Raw genomic sequence first — 19,824 nt, forward strand, 5'->3', positions numbered from 1 at the left:
AGTTATTGTAATTCTTCTTATTAATATTTAATGGACTTTCAAGTGCTTGTAGATACCAGGCTAAGGAATTAATACGTTTAAACAATGATGCTGATATCAGTGTACAAAAATCTCCATTCAACTGAAAACATGTTTTCAAGTTGTACTCCACACAAGCAGACGCAGTATTTAGCGGGTGAAATGCTTTACCTCAGACTTATTATCGAAACAGTGTTTTTTTTAAGTTTTAAACTGTACCATAACATCACAACTACTTTATACGACACTGGCAATCCCATGAACCGTGTTTATTTTAATACGAGCAGTCCTGTGTGTACTGTAAAGTCTCTCATGGCTAGAGCTGGAACAGGGATGAGCTTGAGCAGGAAGTGTAGCTCAACAAACTGCGCATGTTCACTCAAAGCCTCTCGCTATGTAAGGATGACACCGACCGCGATCTAAACGGTAAGGCCAGTCCAGCGCATTTCATCATCTCAAATGTAACGGTTAAACGTGACTGCACAGCGGAGAACTTCGACAGAACGTCGACTAGAAGTGTTCGCGGCTCGGGTGGCAGCAGCAGCCCCCTCGAATGGCGGAGGAGCGTCTTGTCGTTTGTGTGTGTGCGTCCCGCCGCACGGGAGACGTCATGAGAACAGAACACCGCGGCGCGACGCCAGCGCGTCATTTAGATACAGTCCGCCCGTACGGCCAGTGAATGCTTCATGAATAAGCCGCGCTTGAGGTGTTTTAGAGTGGGATGTTTGTTTGTAAACACGCATTCACCCACAAACAGACAAGCAGTGAAATGAAGGTGTGTGTTAGCATAGCGCGTTAGCATCACGAACAGCAGATGAGTGAGAAAGAAATGGCGCAACATGAAGAGCTAAAATGCTAACTGAATTAGCAACCGAAGAACACAACACTTCTAAAAGTGCAGTCGCTTAGAAACATTCACCATGGCAACCAACACAGTTTCCCCACAATACGATAGTTAGCACGGTTGTTATCGCTACTGTTAAGTCTTAATAAATACATGAGTGGTCTCTTTCAAACAGCGCAATACTTTATTCATTTAGGTAAATACATTTTTAACCACAGGTGGTTCTTAATAACAGTCACTAACTATGTTATTTTGACGGAATCTTTTGTTACCATGGTAAACAGAAGAGGTAGTCGTGTCATGGTTCAGTGATGTCAGATAGTAAGTACTAGTACTATGAGGCTGTATTATGTCAATATTAATGTACCGTGGTATTTACTCCAACTTACTTAAGAATACCATGGTATGCGACTATGGGTTAAATCAAAACGTGGTACCACCATGTGCCATCGTTTCGTTTAACAGCCTTCATTAGACAGATGAGCAATAATTTGATAAACTGACCTGTACGTGTATATATATATATATATATTATATAATGTGTGTGTGTGTAAAAGCACACTATATCCCGACAACAGTAGAAATTGTTCTTTTAATTGAAAATGTTTCATATAAAACATTTATAAAAAATATTTAGTTGATATTAAACCTTTTTTTTTTTTTCTTAAAGTGTATTTTAGAGTTTTCTATTTTTTTTTTTAAATATGGAAATACTTGGTCATGTTACAGTGACTTTATTTTGAAAGTCACTGTTTAAAGTCATTTTTCGTCTCTGTCCATTTTAAACATGAATGGACCACTGCGTTTGGTTAACTTAACTGGCTTAGTCTTGGCATAAAACAATATATTTGAATGGACATTTTCCTTATTTGAATATTATGTTCTTAAACACTATCTTGTAGTTGTAGATTGGCCTTATCATATAGTACACATTCACTTGTCCATACTGAATTAATGTTACAGATGACACCACTGTATAATCTATTGTTTATTACTGTCTGAGATATGAGTTACCCTCATGGAGATACCCTGACACATTTAGTGGGTCTTCCAGTTAGGGGTTGTGAAAGATTAAAAAGGGTATCTGCTGTGACTGGCATAGCTGTGGAAGGGAGTTTCTGACACAGTTACGGAATCGCTATCAAGAGATTTCGGATGCACAATTTTTGTAACCTGAGGCAGCCATTGATCGATGTTCTTGGTGCCCTGGTTTATTACTGTAAAGAAAGGAACAAAATAAAAACATTAAATGCTGAAGTCCACGATGGTGCTGTAATGGTGTTGACATTTTCCATTCCGACTTAGTTCATCTTTGTTTGTGTGTAATGTTTTATGTGGTTCTGTTGATTAAGAGGTGGAGCAAGTATATAATGTTTATGTGATTGACTACTTTTTTTTGAATAACAATGAAGAAATGAATTGTAAGGCCAGGACCTTGTATTAAAGGGTTAGTTCACCCAAAAATTGAAATTATGTTATTAATTACTCACCTTCATGTCATTCCACACCTGTAAGACCTTTGTTCATCTTCAGAACACAAATTAGGATATTTTTGATGAAATCCGATAGCTCAGTGCCAGCAAGACAATTATCACTTTCAGATGTCCAGAAAGGTACTAAAAACATATTTAAAACAGTTCATGTGACTACAGTGGTTCAACCTTAATATTACATAGTAGGGCTGCACGATTAATCGCATGTGTTTGTCATGCGTGTCTCATCAGTAAAGCCGGTTCTGTGATTAGCGGTAAATGTCCATCACCTGCTTTCAAATGGAGCGGCACTTAATATACAGAGCCGTAGTTCGCGGACAAGCTACGCATTATCGCGTTCATAATCGAAGGCGATTCATCTGCGATTATGAACGCGATATTGCGTAGCTTGTCTGCGTGCAGCCCTATTACATAGTGACGAGAATACTTTTTGTGCGCCAAAAAAAAAAAAGTATTTTCAACAATGTCTAGGAATGGCAGATTTCAAAACACTGCTTCGAAGCTTTACAAATCTTTTGTTTTGAATCAGTGGTTCAGAGCACCAAAGTCATGTGATTTCAGTAAATGAGGCTTTTTTACATTGTAAGTGTTTCGCAATTTCAGTAGTTCACGTGACTTTGTTAGTTTGATATGCAATCAAGCTTCGAAGCAGTGTTTTAAAAAAGTATTCTTGTCACTTGGTAACTGACATTCTTCCAAATATCTTCCTTTGTGTTCAGCAGAACAAAGAATTTCATACAGGTTTAGAACTACTTGATGCAGAGTAAATTACGAGTTTTCATTTTTGGGTGAACTATCCCTTTAAGAAAATTAAATATGGTCAATGTTGAGTTTAAATGTGATTGACATATCAAGCAAAACATCTTCTGAAATATAATCAGTAGTTTAATTATTATTATAATTATTATTATTATTATTACTACTATAAACACTACCGGTCAAAAGTTTGTAATAATTACGATTTTGAAGAAAATCTCAGTTGAAAGAATTCTGTTATGCTCACAATGGCTGCATTTATTTGATTAAAAATACATCAAAAATACATCAAAAATGCATCAAAAACTATTATATTGTGAAATATTATTACACTGTTTTATAACAGTGTCTTCAGTGTCACATGATCCTTCAGAAATCATTCTAATATGCTGATTTGGTGCTTAATTGTTATTGATACTCAGTTATTATAATAATAATATTAATTATTACAAACCTTTGACTAGTATAGATAAAATATTCACCAGGTATTTCATATTCCTCAGTGTTGAAGGAGAGTGCGGGCTATGGCAGAGACAGAAGTCACTGTGTCCGTGGAGGACATGGTGGTGATGAAGAGCACAGAGGAAGAGGATGTGGAGCCTGACAACCAAAGCAAGACTCAAATGATCCTACAGCTGCAGCCCATCACAGCTGGGTAGGTGTGAGGACCTTAAACTAGACAGCTAGGTATATCAAAACACACAAGCATGCAATAGACAAACACTTTACATCTGTCATATTAAACAAAGGACCAAAACAGCTTAATTCTTGGGAGTATACAAGTGGAGCTTGATGTTATAGATGGATGTTTTGTGTTTTAGGCTTGGAGATGAAAGCAGTGAGACAGATGCTGCAGTTGTGGCAGTGGAGACACAAGGTAAACATGTCCCAAAACTTATTAGTGATACTTTTCTTCTTTGCATTATGACAGTGGGTTTTGCACAGCCAAGTATCACTCAATATGTTCTGTATAAAATGTAGTCAAGTAATTTAAACAGTCATTAATTCACATAATAACTAGACAGTAATCTCACTGTGGTTTCCTGCAAACGCATCTTAGCTGTAAAAATGCTGTAAGGTCTGTCTGCTCAAATTTATCAGCTCTCTCCAAGCAGCGGATTACGCTTCAGTTTGTGTCATAAATGCACCTTATGCAGTTTTCCCCATAATAAACTGTTGTATGTGTGTTATGTGCAGATGAGGCATGTGCTGAAGGAGAGGATTTGGAGCTTGGTTATCCCATTACATGCGGCGAGAGTAAAGCCATCCTTCTATTCAAGAAGTTTGTCTGCCCAGGAATCAATGTCAAATGTGTGAAGGTTGGTGTTGTGTAGACCTTAATGCTGCAGATAAGAGTTGTTAATGTGTTTTAATGTGGCTTTCTCCGTTTCTCTGCAGTATGAGGATCAGTTGATTAGTCCAAAGCAGTTTGTGCACATGTCGGGTAAAGCCACCTTGAAGGACTGGAAGCGAGCGATCCGGATGGGTGGGGTTATGCTCAGGTAATAAGCATTCTGGGTGTGTTCAGATCAGACCTCAGTGTCAGCTATCAATGTTAGTAGTTTTTAATGTGTCCCATTACAGTATTTATAGCCTTTTTCAGGCATATCATATATTTTGAATGTATTTATTTTTTTGGTGCCACTTTATATTAACTCTTTCCCCGCCAGCATTTTTGAAAAAAGTTGCCAGCCAGCGCCAGCATTTTTGATAATTTTTACTAAATTTTCAGAATATTTTGTTTTATGAATATCTGAACATGCAATACATCAAAATAAAGAACAGAGCCTCTACTTTTAATCAAAAAATCTGTTTAATTCTAACTTAAAGCATTCTTTTTTTTTATCCACACCTGAATATTGGTAAGTTTCATTAAAAAAAAGAGCAAAAAGCAGAGAAAATTGTATTTTTATCAAACACTACATCTGAATCATATTCAGTACGATGATCAAAGCATAGATGCAGTAGATCCCTTCCTTCAACACCCCCAAAGCTTGCATAGTTGTATACCACTTCCTGGATTGACATTTTACTCAGTAACATTAGGCAGTTTTTCATTTATATGCTGTTATTGTTGATGATCTCATTATTTTTAGAGATTGATCGTTTCTGCGCCTTCCTCATCTGTGTTTTTGTTCGGGAGAGTCTGTACTCATTCAGATGATGTCTAATAGCACCCCTAGTGTATAACAGTGAAAACATGGAAACCCGGAAAATTCTGTGTTTGGCAGGGAAGCGTTTTTCTTATAAATAATGGAAAATTCCATGTTTGGCGGGGAAAGAGCTAAAGGGTTAGTTCACCCAAAAATGAAAATTATCCCATGATTTACTCACCTTCAAGCCATCATCGTCTTCCAGACAAACACAATCAGTGATATATTTCGATATAAGAGAAGAGGAGCTTGAATTTGTTGCCCAGCCATATTTTTTTAAACCGTGAGAGGCGTCTAAGCTTACGCTACTCCTACATCCTGTGTCATACATCGCGTCAGGGGTTACTCATTTGCTGTGAGTCGACATGCACAGTATACATACGGTCTTCTAGCGGAAGCTAGTTATTTTGCGTTATAAAGTTTTAAACAAGGATATAGTTCTTACAAAAATGCATTGCTCCTTTATTAACCACCTGGAACTGTATAGATTATATTTATCATGGATGGATGCATTTATTTGGGGCTTTAAAACACGCCCCTGTTCACTACCAGTTATAAAGCTTGGTAGAGCCAGGATATTTTTAAATATACAGTGGGTACGGAAAGTATTCAGACCCCCTTAAATTTTTCACTCTTTGCTATATTGTAACCATTTGCTAAAATCATTTAAGTTCATTTTTTTTCCTCATTATGTACACACAGCACCCCATATTGACAGAAAAACACAAAATTGTTGAAATTTTTGCAGATTTATGAAAAAGAAACACTGAAATATCACGTGGTCCTAAGTATTCAGACCCTTTGCTCAGTATTTAGTAGAAGCACCCTTTTGATCTAATACAGCCAAGTTTTTCACACCTGGATTTGGGGATCCTCTGCCATTCCTCCTTGTAGATCCTCTCCAGTTCTGTCAGGTTGGATGGTAAACATTGGTGGACAGCCATTTTTGGGTCTCTCCAGAGATGCTCAATTGGGTTTAAGTCAGGACTCTGGCTGGGCCATTCAAGAACAATCACAGAGTTGTTGTGAAGCCACTCCTTCATTATTTTAGCTGTGTGCTTAGGGTCATTGTCTTGTTGGAAGGTTAACCTTCGGCCCAGTCTGAGGTCCTGAGCACTCTGGAGAAGGTTTTCATCCAGGATATCCCTGTACTTGGCCGCATTCATCTTTCCCTCGATTGCAACCAGTCGTCCTGTCCCTGCAGCTGAAAAACACCCCCACAGCATGATGCTGCCACCACCATGCTGCACTGTTGGGACTGTATTGGACAGGTGATGAGCAGTGCCTGGTTTTCTCCACACATATCGCTTAGAATTAAGGCCAAAAAGTTCTATCTTGGTCTCATCTTATTTCTCACCATCTTGGAGTCCTTCAGGTGTTTTTTTAACAAACTCCATGCAGGCTTTCATGTGTCTTGCACTGAGGAGAGGCTTCTGTCGAGCCACTCTGCCATAAAGCCCCGACTGGTGGAGGGCTGCAGTGATGTTTGACTTTCTACAACTTTCTCCCATCTCCCGATTGCATCTCTGGAGCTCAGCCACAGTGATTTTGAGTTCTTCTTTACCTCTCTCACCAAGGCTCTTCTCCCCCGATAGCTCAGTTTGGCCGGACGGCCAGCTCTAGGAAGGGTTCTGGTCATCCCAAACGTCTTTCATTTAAGGATTATGGAGGCCACTGTACTCTTAGGAACTTTAAGTGCAGCAGAATTTTTTTTTGTAACCTTGGCCAGATCTGTGCCTTGCTACAATTCTGTCTCTGAGCTCTTCAGGCAGTTCCTTTGAACTCATGATTGTCATTTGCTCTGGCATGCACTGTGAGCTGTAAGGTCTTATATAGACAGGTATGTGGCTTTCCTAATCAAGTCCAATCAGCATAATCAAACACAGCTGAACTCAAATGAAGGTCTAGAACAGGGGTCATCAACTATATTTGTCCAAGGGCCAGAATTTTTCTCTCCAGACACTGTAAGGGCCAGATACTCATAATATAAAATAAAATTCGAATTGTATCCTAATATGTTGTTATTATTTGATATACTAATTCTAATTCCAAATTTATGATATTTTTTACATATTACCTGTACTGCAGCAAACCACCAGGGGGCGATAGCGATATTTTAGGCTTCATATTTTTGAGGCTGTCAAGCTGTCCATCACTGTCACGCAATTGTGCGCAAATCCCAGGCAAGGAAAATGTTGACATTTGTGAAAAAATGAGCATGTGAAACAATAAAAGATGTTCAATGAGAGCAACGCGTTTATCGTCATTCTTGACTGAAGGCAGGCTATGGCACAAGCTACTTTTCAGAAGGCTTTTTTTTTTTTTTTTTTCGTTAGATTTAAAAATAAATAAATATGGAACGGACCCGAATATTCGAATATTCGTTCGGTGGGTTGGTATTCGATTTGAAAATTTGACATTCCAATATTCTTCTTTTTTTTTTCTTTTTGCACCCCTGGGATCCCCCACGAAACGGTTCTCATTCCCCCTTGAATAAGGCCGGCGACACACTGGCTGCATGAGCGTCTCAGCTGCGTGGCATGTCCGTTTTTATTTAGGCTCCCATAATTAACAGGTTGGAGTTTGCACACTGCCTGCGTGAGACACGCGTCTCAGGCGCGGCTCGAGCCACGCGGAAAACGCGTGCATGCTAGAAATAGAACCGACCCCAGTGTTCCAGCAACGGGAGTGTTCTCTGGCTAGAGCGCAGAACAGTGGAGTTTGTATGGACCGAAGTGCATGCCTGAGCTTGTGTTTTGGGTTAAGCTGCGTTGCTTTGACATTGTGGAAAATAGAATAATAGAAACAAAATGTATTAGCCTTTTTACCCGTTATTATCAATCTAAATTAATCTCGTTTTTAATTTAACTTAATTTCGTTTTTTCTTTATTTAAATTTCATTTTTTTCTTTATTTAAATTTTGTTTTTCTTTATTTAAATCTACCCTTACTGTGCCAATTTGTTAGTCAGGAAAATATTAGACTACCTTAAAAGTAGCTATTGCTTAATTTAACAGACCTGTGTGTGTGCATTTTATATCACTAGTGCAGTGGTGCGCCGCTTCCCGCTCGCAATGTTCTGACTGTAGTTTACTAAAAGTTTACTTAAAAAGTTTATTAATTCTGAATGTGTCGCATCTCACGTGTCCATCTATATTGCACCAAATCCGACACTGCACTCCCTTGTGAAGTCGATTGGATGAACGGTTCTCGAAATAATAAAAATGAAGACGGACATACAGACACAGATTCCTGCCTTTATTAGAGAGAAAAATATGTTCAGCCCCTCTCTCCGAAGAGTCGATATTCATTACTACCGAAGCTTCGAAGCTCAAAAAATGGTATTCGGACCAGCCCTAAACTTTTTCCTCTTACAAGGCTATTCCTGAATTCAGTATTATTCTGGGGGCCGGATGGAAATCTCTGGCGGGCCGGATTCGCTAGTTGACGTTGCATAGTCTAGAACCATCTCAAGGATGATCAGAAGAAATGGACAGCACCTGAGTTAAATATATGAGTGTCACAGCAAAGGGTCTGAATAATTAGGACCATGTGATATTTCAGTTTTTCTTTTTTAATAAATCTGCAAAAATGTCAACAATTCTGTGTTTTTCTGTCAGTATGGGGTGCTGTGTGTACATTAATGAGGAAAAAAAAGTATGCAATATAATATAACAAAGAGTGAAAAATTTAAGGGGGTCTGAATACTTTCCGTACCCACTGTATCTCAGATTGTGTCTGTTTGAAAGAATATAGTCATATACACCTTGGATTGCTTGAGGGTGAGTAAATCAAGGGATAATTTTCATTTTTGGGTGAACTATCCCTTTAAAGGTGCAATAATTTGTGAAGTAGCTAACATAGCATAATCAGATGCAGCTTTATTTTTAGTAACAATAATACAGAATTTTCTCCATCATAAAATACAATTTAAAATGAATTGCATGCCATTTATCAACACAAGCCATCCAGTATTTAATATGATATTCTAAAATCGATGTATCTTACTGCAGTGTCTCAAACAAGTGTCTCACAGCAGCCGCCTAGCGAACGCACAGAGTAACGTTATAACATCATTTTCAACACACTCAAATGTATCTAATATGATAAACAGAGCTGCGCTACCTAATACTCATGACTGGAAAAGCAGATGCGGCGCCGGCGACTGTGGCATAATAAAAGTTCCGCTGCTCATGAGGCGCAATCGCTCCAGCGGCCTCGTTCAGCTCCCACAACACTCGGTCCTGCTCTGCTTCACACTATGGTAACGTTAATAATCACATCCATGGACACGATTTCTTCCCGAGTCCTATCCCTATTCTTTTGTACCATCCGTTATGGTGAAGACCACATGTCCCAAGATTCCGCGCTCAAACTTGGCGTCATCAAGCTACGCCTTTGTTTTGAACAGGCCTCTAGCGACCTCTAGCGGACAGAATTCTTACATAGTGCACCTTTAAGTGGCTTTAACTGCTAAATTAATAATTTGATACAATGCACTTGTTGTGTACATACATGTTTTTTACATGGTACTTATATTAAAAAAAAAAAAAACCTGCATGTAATTACAGCTGTAATTAATTTCTTTAGCTACATCTATAATTACGCTGTTAACCCTTTCCTTACACCTTAACCCAACCTTAAACCTACCCATACCACCAAACCTGTCCCTAAAACTTACCCATATCCCACCTTAATAGCAGTACATTGTACCTAACATTTTTTTAAATACAAGTACAAAGTAGTTAAAGACAGTTAATATCAATTGTGACCTTTTTTCTCCTTTGTAATGTTATGTAATTTTTTTTCTGCTTCAAAGTCAGTCATAATTTATTTTTTCATGGCCATGAGTAATGGCACTTTGCAGTGCTGTTTCACAAGTTGTTGATTTACTATGAGTCCAATATACAGCCCTAATGTTCAATAGTAACCTCATAAAACAATTTCCTCCAGAATATGCCATGCAATTCAGACTGTTCAGATCAGACTGAAAAGATCAGAGATCTTGTTAAAATGAACTTCAGCTAATCCAATGTTTTCTAAAGGAACAATCACAATAGCAAAATTAGCATTAGCACAGTGCGGCAAATTCACATGACCAAATTGAACATCAGTGAAGTCTGTGTAGGGAACTTTTTATTCGCCCTCATGCAAAACGATCGCATAGTTTTTCCGTGATTTTGTGATTGTTCCGATGGATCTGAAGAGCGGTAGGTGCTATACACGGAAAAGAACAGCACAAGCTTTGACAGCTGTTACTATATTTTACTCTTATCACGAGTTATTCCAGATGGATCACTGCCTGACATCAGTCTTTTTGCATTTTTGGGAGGAAAAGTTGCACAGTTTTCACAGTATATCAAACTGATTTGTTACAATAGACCAATGAAAATTCCCCACTTTGACCCCTTTAGATTTTTTAATAAAAACAAATATTCTTCAGCTGAGTGTTAGTCATAACCTCTGAAAGCTCTGTGTGTGTCATGTAGGAAGATGATGGACTCGGGTCAGCTGGATTTCTATCAGCACAGCACTCTCTGCACAAACACCTGCCGCAGCACCAAGTTTGACCTGCTGATCAACAACACACGCTTCCCACCGGATGGCAGTGGGCTCAACACACCCACCACAGCTCAGGGTTAGAACACACACACACACTCACTCCAGCTGGGTGACATAGTTAGAAAATTATTTCTTGATATTTTTCAGGCTTTTGATTATTTTCCAATATTTTTGTTCAATATTCAATATTTATTTTATCCTTTAAATTGACAAAGGACTTTTTTAAGTAGTGCCATCATTTTGAAAAGTAAAAAGTCTAGTCAAAATAGGGCTGGGCGAAAAACGATATCATATCGAGATCGCAATAAAATGTACATGGAAAACGATAAGCTCTGGACATTTTTACTCAATATGGATCAATCTAACAGATCTATCACAAAGCAGATGTAAATCTGTGTATATCAGTGCATGTCCCTAATAAGTGATATTTACGTGTCTCTGTGTGAATGAATGGCATGGTTTCACCTAATACGCAAACTCACACACATGTGACGCTCATGGTGTTTTCAGCGTTTGCCGTCCTTATATATGAGAACATGAATTCATGAACTTCATCTCTAGAGCTGCTTTAGGAGTCACTTCACAAGCTTTTCACTGTTTCATTTGAGTAAAACTGCCATCAAATACATGCTGAAACCAAAAATCTAAAACTGAAAGATCTCCACAACAAGCAGTTAAAATACTTTTTTTTTTTTAACTTCAAGAAATTATGACAGAAATGTATTACTTCTGTTTTCTATACTAAAATTAACTTCTCAAAGTATTATTAATAATAATAATAATAATTAAACCTGCAAGCAGCAATGAAAGGGCCCTCGCACCCAGGCCCACCACCACCCGTTGGATTTAGGAAAACAGTGGGCAACATGCATGTAAGCAAATAAATACAGGAGAATTATGGCCAAGTCATTTCAAAGTGCCACACTTCCTGCTGCCAACAGGTGGCGCTTTGACCGTAACTGAATATTGCACTGTAGATGTCTTCAGGCCAGGACTATTATCATACATGTGAAGTTTGGATTAGATCGAACATTGTATGCCTGAGTTACTACAACTTACTGTTTCATGGCGTTAATCGCATTAGCACTTAGCTAAGTGTTTCATGATTTAACATGTTTCTATTATGTTTGGTACTTCATGGCATATTGAAATGTGTTTCTGGGAGTGAATTAAAGTGTAAAGAATGCCATTTCCTGTTGTCAGCAGGTGGCGCTATGACTGAACTGAATATTGGCATGTAGATGTCTTTAAGCCAGGACTCTAATAAAACGTGAAGTTTGCGGCAGATCCAATATTGTATACCCAAGTTACAACAACTTCCTGTTTCATGGCGGAACATTGACCTTTGTCAGGCCGCCTCGGACACGCCCTTCAGCGAAAACTCAAGATCTTTGAAATTTAATGTCTCAAAGGCCTTTAGATTAGACTGACCAAATATGATGATGATCTGATTAAAGCTCTAGGAGGAGTTTGTTAAAGTATAACGTGTGGAAATGGCAAAAACCTTTGCAGAGAAAATTCAAAATATCTCACTTCTTTTTGGGTTTGCAGATTTTGCACCCAGGGGCTTTTTTGTAGGTATTGGGCTGTTACATCTGTCTACCGAATTACATACCTGTACATGAAACAAAGTGTGAAGGGCGCTTAATTGAAATTTTGTAGGTGGCGCTATCGAGCCATTTTGCCATACTTAATTCTGAAACCCATATTAGATGTAAATTTTCACCACTTCTGACGCGTGTGCAAAGTTTCATGAGATTTTGAGCATGTTTAGGCCCTCAAAAATGCAATTAATTTCGGAGAAGAAGAATTGGCCGAGCAATTACAATAGGGTCCTCACACCATCGGTGCTCTGGCGCTAATAATATTTCTAAGGAATAGCATATTTTTTCATCCATGTTTTAAATTTATAGTTCTATTGTGCAGCATCTTATTTGACAAAAAATAAAAATGCAATTTTTTGTTGTAAATTAATTGTTATATCTTTATTTCATTGCATTTTAAAAGCTATAGAAACAATTTAATTAAATCAGTTATATAAGTTTATATAAATTTGAATTAAATCATGAGGCCTTAAATTAGGGTTAGTTCACACAAAAATAAAAATTCCGTTATTAATTACTCACCCTCATTGCTCCAAACCCATAAGACTTTCGTTCATCTTCAAAACACAAATGAAGATCTTTTTGATGAAATATGAGATTTGTCTGTCCCTCCATAGACAGCTATGCAACTACCACTTTGACGCTTCAAAAAGTTCATAAAGAGACCTCAGAACTAATCCATATGAATTGAGCGGTTTAGTCCAAATTTTCTGAAGAGACTCTTTTTATGAGAGACGCTTTTTATGATAAACAGGTTTAATATTGGTTTTTATTCACATACATACATAAACATTGATCAGCGAACATAAACAGAAGCTCAACCAAACCTGCTTCATGTGCGAGTGTTTTTGAAATCATGCTGAATGTGCTCATTGGTGCTGTTATCATTGCCACAAGCGTTCTCTTGTACTCGTGCACACTGCACAGTCTTCACAGGGTCGAGCGCTTCAATCTATGCTATCGCTTAACGCTGTTGCAGAGACTCTATCAGTTCCGGTGAAATCACAAAACAAAATGCACACAAACGTGTCCCTGCTCTTTGTATACAATCACTAATGAACATCTTTGGTTTTAATGAGGAAAAAAAATAAAACAATGGGGGGTTAGAACCCAGAACCTGCGGCACGCTTGACAAAAATTCTACCACCATGTTAGACCATGTCCACGGTCTTAAAGCGGATCTACGTATTTATTCACTTACAATATATCGTAAGTCTATAATATTGTATTATAGTAAACGTAAGGGTGAAACTATCACATTAATCACGCATTCTATGTCAAATTTTGTGCATTTATTATTGTACATTTCGGATATTCAGGGCATGTTTCTGTGGGTAACGGAGGTCAGATGGCCACAGTAGAGGAGAAGAAAGAAGATGTGATTGGTACTGTGGAGTGGAACCCAGCCACCGTAGAAGCCTCAGAGAAAAGAGACACAGCTGATATCTCAGGTAAACACAGCAACAACAACAACAACAACAAAAAATTACAGAAAGTCCTGTGGTTAGTACTGCCCTCTTGAGTGCCATACCAGAGATGTTCACAAGTCTGAAGTCTTTATCACTGAAGTCTGAGTCAAGTCTGGAGTCTTTTGTCACGAGTCCGAGTTGAGTCTCGAGTCATTAAACAAATAAATAAATAAATAAATAAATTATCATACTCAAATCCTATTTTTTTTTTTTTTTTTATCCTAGTTGTATTATATAGACAAAATAATATGACCTTTCTATCATCTGTTTTGTTTGAAATTACGGTCCTATGGTGTAAGGGATAATGTACATCCAGCTTGTTACTTTATAATCTATTACAATGTACAAAACAATCGTCCTGGCAACACGAGTAGTCATTTTCAATACAGTCGCAAAGTGGACGCAAGATGGCGCCAGTGAGTCACGGTTTCTTAAAGACCTTATAAAATTGTCTTGAAACTTCTGTTTTGCGGTAGCTATGTACATTTCTATGGCATCGCTGTCAAAGAATAATTAGCTGGTTAAGTGGATTTACTTGTTGTAGAGTTAATGAAAGTTATCATGAACATTGTAATGTTTAAATCAGATGTCTTAACACATGTCAGTAGACCGGGAAGATTTTAAATGAGCAGTTCATTCATAAATATGTAAGATCGCTGTGGAAATACAAACTGGAAGCGCAACGCTGAAAAGGGGTGGGGCTACATAAGGTCTATACAGCAGTTTGTTATACAACGCCGTTGTTATTGACGACAGTCATTATCAGAAAATATCAAATCTCGGAATGTTTAAGTCAATAGAAAAGTGTACACCTGCTGATTGCGATACATTAAAATATGAGCTTTAAGTAAAAAGTGGATTAAAATCCCTTTCTATCTTTCTCTTATGGACACACATTAAGAAAGAGAAAAGCTGCATATACTACAAAAAGATTGATAAAACATAGTGCTAGGTTTAAAGGCTAGATTTTTTTGTTCATATTTTAACAGTCTGGCAATCCAAATGAGTCATGCAGCAACACCACAGTATAATAGCTAGCCGTGTGAGTTAATGTGACTAACCTTTGTGGATGCTATGTCTCATAAAATTTGATGATGTTGTTCCGGTGTCTTTAATTGTTTTCCAACATTCTGTGCATCTAGCCAATCTGACGTGTTAATAAACCCAAACGTAAGAACATAAGGCACGGTGGCTCCCGTCATGTTTCATGGGACTTTATGACATTTCGGAGCTTAAGCGCAATACACGGACATATGTAATCAAATTCTATGACAAGAGTCCGATCTACCACGACACGTAAGGAAATATGTGACGCAAATGTTATAAAACCATTCAAATAACACATATTCTTGAGTTCGAGTCACTAACTCGAGTGCCCAACTCTGTGTCATACATTAATGATGTTAGCTTCCACAGATGTAATAAATGCTATACTGTGTGTGTTGACCCCTAGATGAGACGCTGAGTTTCTGGAGGGGTATCGCTGAGGTGGGGATGATGGGGGAGGTGGTGCCTAATATCCGTTCAGAGCTGTTGGGTCTGCTGAGAGGAGTTCAGCTGCGCACTGATCAGAGCTCTCTACAAGACGCAGGTCAGTATGTCAGAATATGATCTGTGCCAGGTTTGTCCAGTCCTGTTCATGGATTCAGCTCAGCTCCAGCCCTAAGCAAACACATCTGAACCAGCTCATTAAGACCTTCAGGACAAAAATACTCTTAAATAGCACTGCTACTGAAGAAAGTGTATCAGTCAACTTAGATCACGTGTGCCTTGATAAGATCACATGACTTTATTGATTCTCTGTAAGAGTTGTATAACTGTCAACTGGGATCCTGTAGCCTGTCGTTTAAATAGAGGATTAGAAATCCATGAAAAACACGTCTAGTATGTCAATTTATTTTGTTGTTTTGTTATTCAGGTGCAGTGGTGAAAGAGTAATGTGGCTTAATATGTTGTTTGTCTTTTGTATATGTACATGAGATGTGATCACATGGTCTGTCTTGCAGAGATTGCGGTTCTGAGCAACCTGGCACAAGTCTTTAACCTGTTGGACTCCATCAAACAAATTGTGAATGTTCGACGGCAAATGACGGACCCAGAGCAGACACAGGTCCTCCGAACACTGACAAGTGAGTGAAGAGGCCCAAGGGAAGTAGGGACATTTTCACAATGGAACTTTTAGTGTGGCCTGTTGGACATGCTGAAACTGTGTTCCTATTTAACTAATTCGCTGAAGTGATTTCCTATCGTTGAAGTATACTTTGTCTATTAGCAAATACAACTGTCGTCCCGTGCAAGTTACATTTTTTATGGTACTACACTTTTCTGAACCCAGCAAGTAACTACCTTTTAGTTTTTTTTTTTTACAAATTTCCATCATTCCCATCAATGTATTTAAAACATATTGCACAATTTAATACAGTTTATGAAACACCCTACTATAGTTCCTCCTATAAATTCGAATTGTAGGAGCCGTGTATACACATTTGGAATAGCTGAAATACACGTGTGATTGGTCGGAGAACATGTTGTATGCAATACAAACTTTAAAATGTTTTTGTTTACAAACATCCAATTATGCAAAGAACCGTTCGAAAATAATTCTTTATTAACTGATGATCTCCCTTCTGTAATTATAATTTGTGTGAAAATGGCAAAATGTTAAAGTTATTGGCACAATTTCCATTTCATGCTGACTTTATGTGGGTTTTAGACACTGCTTTGCAATATGCCAATAAGAGCTCTCATTACCATTGTAACGCATAGATTATTGCTTTATTTCTTTGAAAACAACAGTGTCTCTTGTGTTTCTTTAGCATTGGAGCAGCAGGTAGAAGAGCAGAAAAGGCAGCAGTCCCTCAGCTGGTCAGCTCAATCACAGGTCCTCAGCAGTCTGGTTCTCCCCTCCACCCCTCCAGCCAAACGCGCTCCCAAACGGCCCCGCCTCCAACGGCCCGCCTCCACCACTGTGCTTGGCACATCTATAGCCCAGCCTCTCACCCTCCAGCCCCAGCAGTTCACTGTCATTTCCCCCATCACCCTTTCATCCATCGGCCATTCGTTTACAGTGGCCGGCCTCAATCAGCCATCTAATACGGTCACCCTACATGCTTTACCCGCAGGCTCGCAGCTCTTCACGCGAATCGCTGGAGGTTCTGATGGAAAAACCGAAGCCATTGCCCTCCATCCCGCATCTGGGCTCACGTTGCTGGGCGCCACAGCCATGCAGGATCACGCACAGCTCGGGACAGTTATGAGCCCCGTCGAGCTTGTCCACTTGACGCAGAAGGTGACTACTGCTGGTGTAGCCCAAGACGGTCAGGTGGTCGCAGGTACGGTTGTGATGCAAGACGGTGTTGTCAGTGTCATGCAGGAGGACGAGAACCAGGATAACACCACTTTGATTGAGATAGACCCGGCAACCGCTGACCACAGCGTGAGTGTAATGGAACTGCAACTTGAGGGAGATGAAGCGGGGGTTGGTGCGACCATAGTGGAAGAAGGCGAGGAGGTGGTGCAAGGCGAAACGGAGGAGACAGGGGAGATACAGCTGGATGCCAACGGTCAGTTCCACAATTTGCCCGTTGTAGTGGTGGAGGAAGAGACACAGGACGCCGACAAAGCCAAGTGAGATGCCGACACACTCACACAAACCGCCCTCAGAGACTGACGGACCGAATCAGACAGGGACTGGGATTGTGTCGCCCCAGGTGGAGTGTGTGTTTGCCCTTCCAGCTGTCTTGTTTTTTCATTACTCACTTCCTACACAGCCAAGCTCAGCTCTTCAAGCCTGCCGTGTCATGTATTTGTAAAAGCAAATTCAGTATTCCTTTTTTACATGTGAAAAGCAACAGTTTATGATGTTTTGTTGGAACACATTCAGTATTTGCTTTTTAAGTGTGGAAGTTTAGGCACTTATTTTTCATTTTCCTTTTGTTTTGGTGCCAAAATGTTACGTAGTAGCCATATCCAGATTTCAAATTTCTGATCTGAAGGTGAAGACTCACAGTTCAACTGTTATTTAAGACACTCCCATAATAAGAATTTACACTGTCAGTGTCTTTGTGTGTTTTCTGACATCAGGGTAAATGGCACTAATGCAGAGGTCTTCAACTTTGCTCCTGGAGAACCACTGCCCTGCAAAGTTTATACCACCTGCTTCAGCTTGTGATTTCAAGCGATCCTGAAGATCTTGATTAGCTGGTTCAGGTGTGTTTGATTTGGGTTGGAGCTAAACTCCAAGGACAGTGGGTCCCCAGGAGCAGGGCTGAAGACCTCTGCAGTGGTTCTCAACTCTGGTCCTGGGGACCCACAGCACTCCCTTATCTGACAGACTGTGTTCAGTTCATGCAGCTCTCTGCTAATGATCTGATGATCTGAATCCCGTGTGTAAATAAGGGAGACAAATGAACAGTGCTTTGGGTCCCCAGGCTCAGGGTTGAGAACCACGCTGTTAGTACCTACAATGAAAATGTGTTAAGAATGTTTGTGAATGGATCATGCGTGTCCTTCACTGAAAATAAAATAGATATTCCTTTCCCTATGAGTTATATTGTAAATGATTGTAGGATGCGGGATTGTGCATTTAAAAGTCTGTTACAGTTTCAGAGTTATGTTTTGAACAAAAGTAAGCAAAAATACTTGATTTGGTAAGTGCACTGTAATTAAATTTTGCAAAACAAGTTAATTTATTATATTTAAAAACATAGTTCATGAAAAATTTCAAATTATTATTTACTCACCCTCATGTTATTCTAAACTCACAGACGAATGGAGATGTTTAGCAGAATGTTCACACTTATGCAGTTCAGTCAAATTATTTTGCTGCTTGTTTGAACAAATTAAAATGAGGTAATATCACAATTCTTGAATATTTTTTCCAACTTTAATTCATTACATGCAATCAACTTAAATTTGTAAAACAAGTTTGTATAATTAATTTGTGTTGTGTTTTTTGGTGAGATGAGATTAAAAAAAAAAGGTACATGGTAAGTAAAATATATTTTTATTTTAAAAGAAATTAATATTTTTACTCAGCAAGGATGGATTGAAGTGATCTAATGACAGTAAAAACATTTATAATGTTTCAAAAGGTTTCTACTGAAAAAAAGTACCACGTCCCCCCAAAAATAAAATAAAATAAATATTTAGCAGCAAAAACTGTATCAACATTAATGTTTCTTGAGTAGCAAATATGCATATTACAATGATTTCTGAAGGATCATGTGACACTGAAGACTGGAGCAATGGCTGCTGTCATCACAGGATTAAATAGGTTACACTTTATTTTAAGGTGTCAGTATTACAGTGTAATTATACATTTAAGTACTGAGTAATAATAATTATCTGCATGAACATAGGTTTAGGGTAAGGATTACGGTTTGGTTTAGGGTTAATTGCATGTAATTATGCAGAATTTCTAGTTATTACTACAGTAATTACATAAAACATGCATAACAATGACACTAAAATAAAGTGTTACCCTTTATTTTAAGGTGATGCAGTTACATTGTAATTACTTACATTGTAATAAGTACTGATATTAACTACTTATAGGGTTGGGGTTTGGTTTAGGGTTAGTTACTTGTAATTATGCATAATTTACTGTTATTACTACATGTAATTTGTAAAATAAAGTGTTACCTAAATGTCTATTTTAATATATTTTAAAATGCAAACAGCTATTTTAAATTGTAATATTTCACAATTTGACTTTTACTGTATTTTTTTTAATCAAATAATTTAAGTTAGTTTGGCATGTGTAACTTTTTACATGTTTACTCAGTTCAGTTAAGTTTGTTTTGCACATGGTAATTTAGTTGAGTTTGAGTTTCTTCAGATATTAGCAAGTTTATTGTTTTGTTGCATCGTGTCTATTTTTTTTGTGAGAGCTCTTGTGTTCAGTTTTACCAGGAATTTCAGTTTT

At 38.3% G+C, this 19,824-nt stretch overlaps 1 protein-coding gene and 1 non-coding gene across 4 annotated transcripts; both read left to right on the forward strand.

Annotated features, from left to right (window-relative positions):
* The first annotated feature begins 342 nt into the window (after positions 1–342).
* gmeb1 (glucocorticoid modulatory element binding protein 1) lies at positions 343–19,423 on the forward strand. 3 transcript variants are annotated; one of them, XM_067412172.1, is made up of 10 exons: positions 343–444; positions 3,615–3,766; positions 3,933–3,988; positions 4,309–4,430; positions 4,510–4,613; positions 10,753–10,901; positions 13,749–13,880; positions 15,352–15,489; positions 15,905–16,027; positions 16,715–19,423. In XM_067412172.1, exons 2-10 carry the CDS (start codon positions 3,636–3,638, stop codon positions 17,527–17,529), a joined length of 1,770 nt encoding a protein of 589 aa, XP_067268273.1. In that variant the 5' UTR covers positions 343–444; positions 3,615–3,635; the 3' UTR covers positions 17,530–19,423. The 3 variants fall into 3 exon arrangements, with proteins under 3 accessions (XP_067268273.1, XP_067268274.1, XP_067268275.1); XM_067412173.1 differs by lacking the exon at positions 343–444 and adding an exon at positions 481–793; XM_067412174.1 differs by lacking the exon at positions 343–444 and adding an exon at positions 830–1,183.
* LOC137002301 (U11 spliceosomal RNA) lies at positions 1,936–2,071 on the forward strand. Its single transcript, XR_010891831.1, has one exon. It is a non-coding gene; the product is annotated as a U11 spliceosomal RNA (small nuclear RNA).
* Positions 19,424–19,824: the final 401 nt, after the last annotated feature.

Source organism: Chanodichthys erythropterus, chromosome 15 (genome assembly GCF_024489055.1).
Source record: "Chanodichthys erythropterus isolate Z2021 chromosome 15, ASM2448905v1, whole genome shotgun sequence".
Taxonomy (NCBI): domain Eukaryota; kingdom Metazoa; phylum Chordata; class Actinopteri; order Cypriniformes; family Xenocyprididae; genus Chanodichthys; species Chanodichthys erythropterus.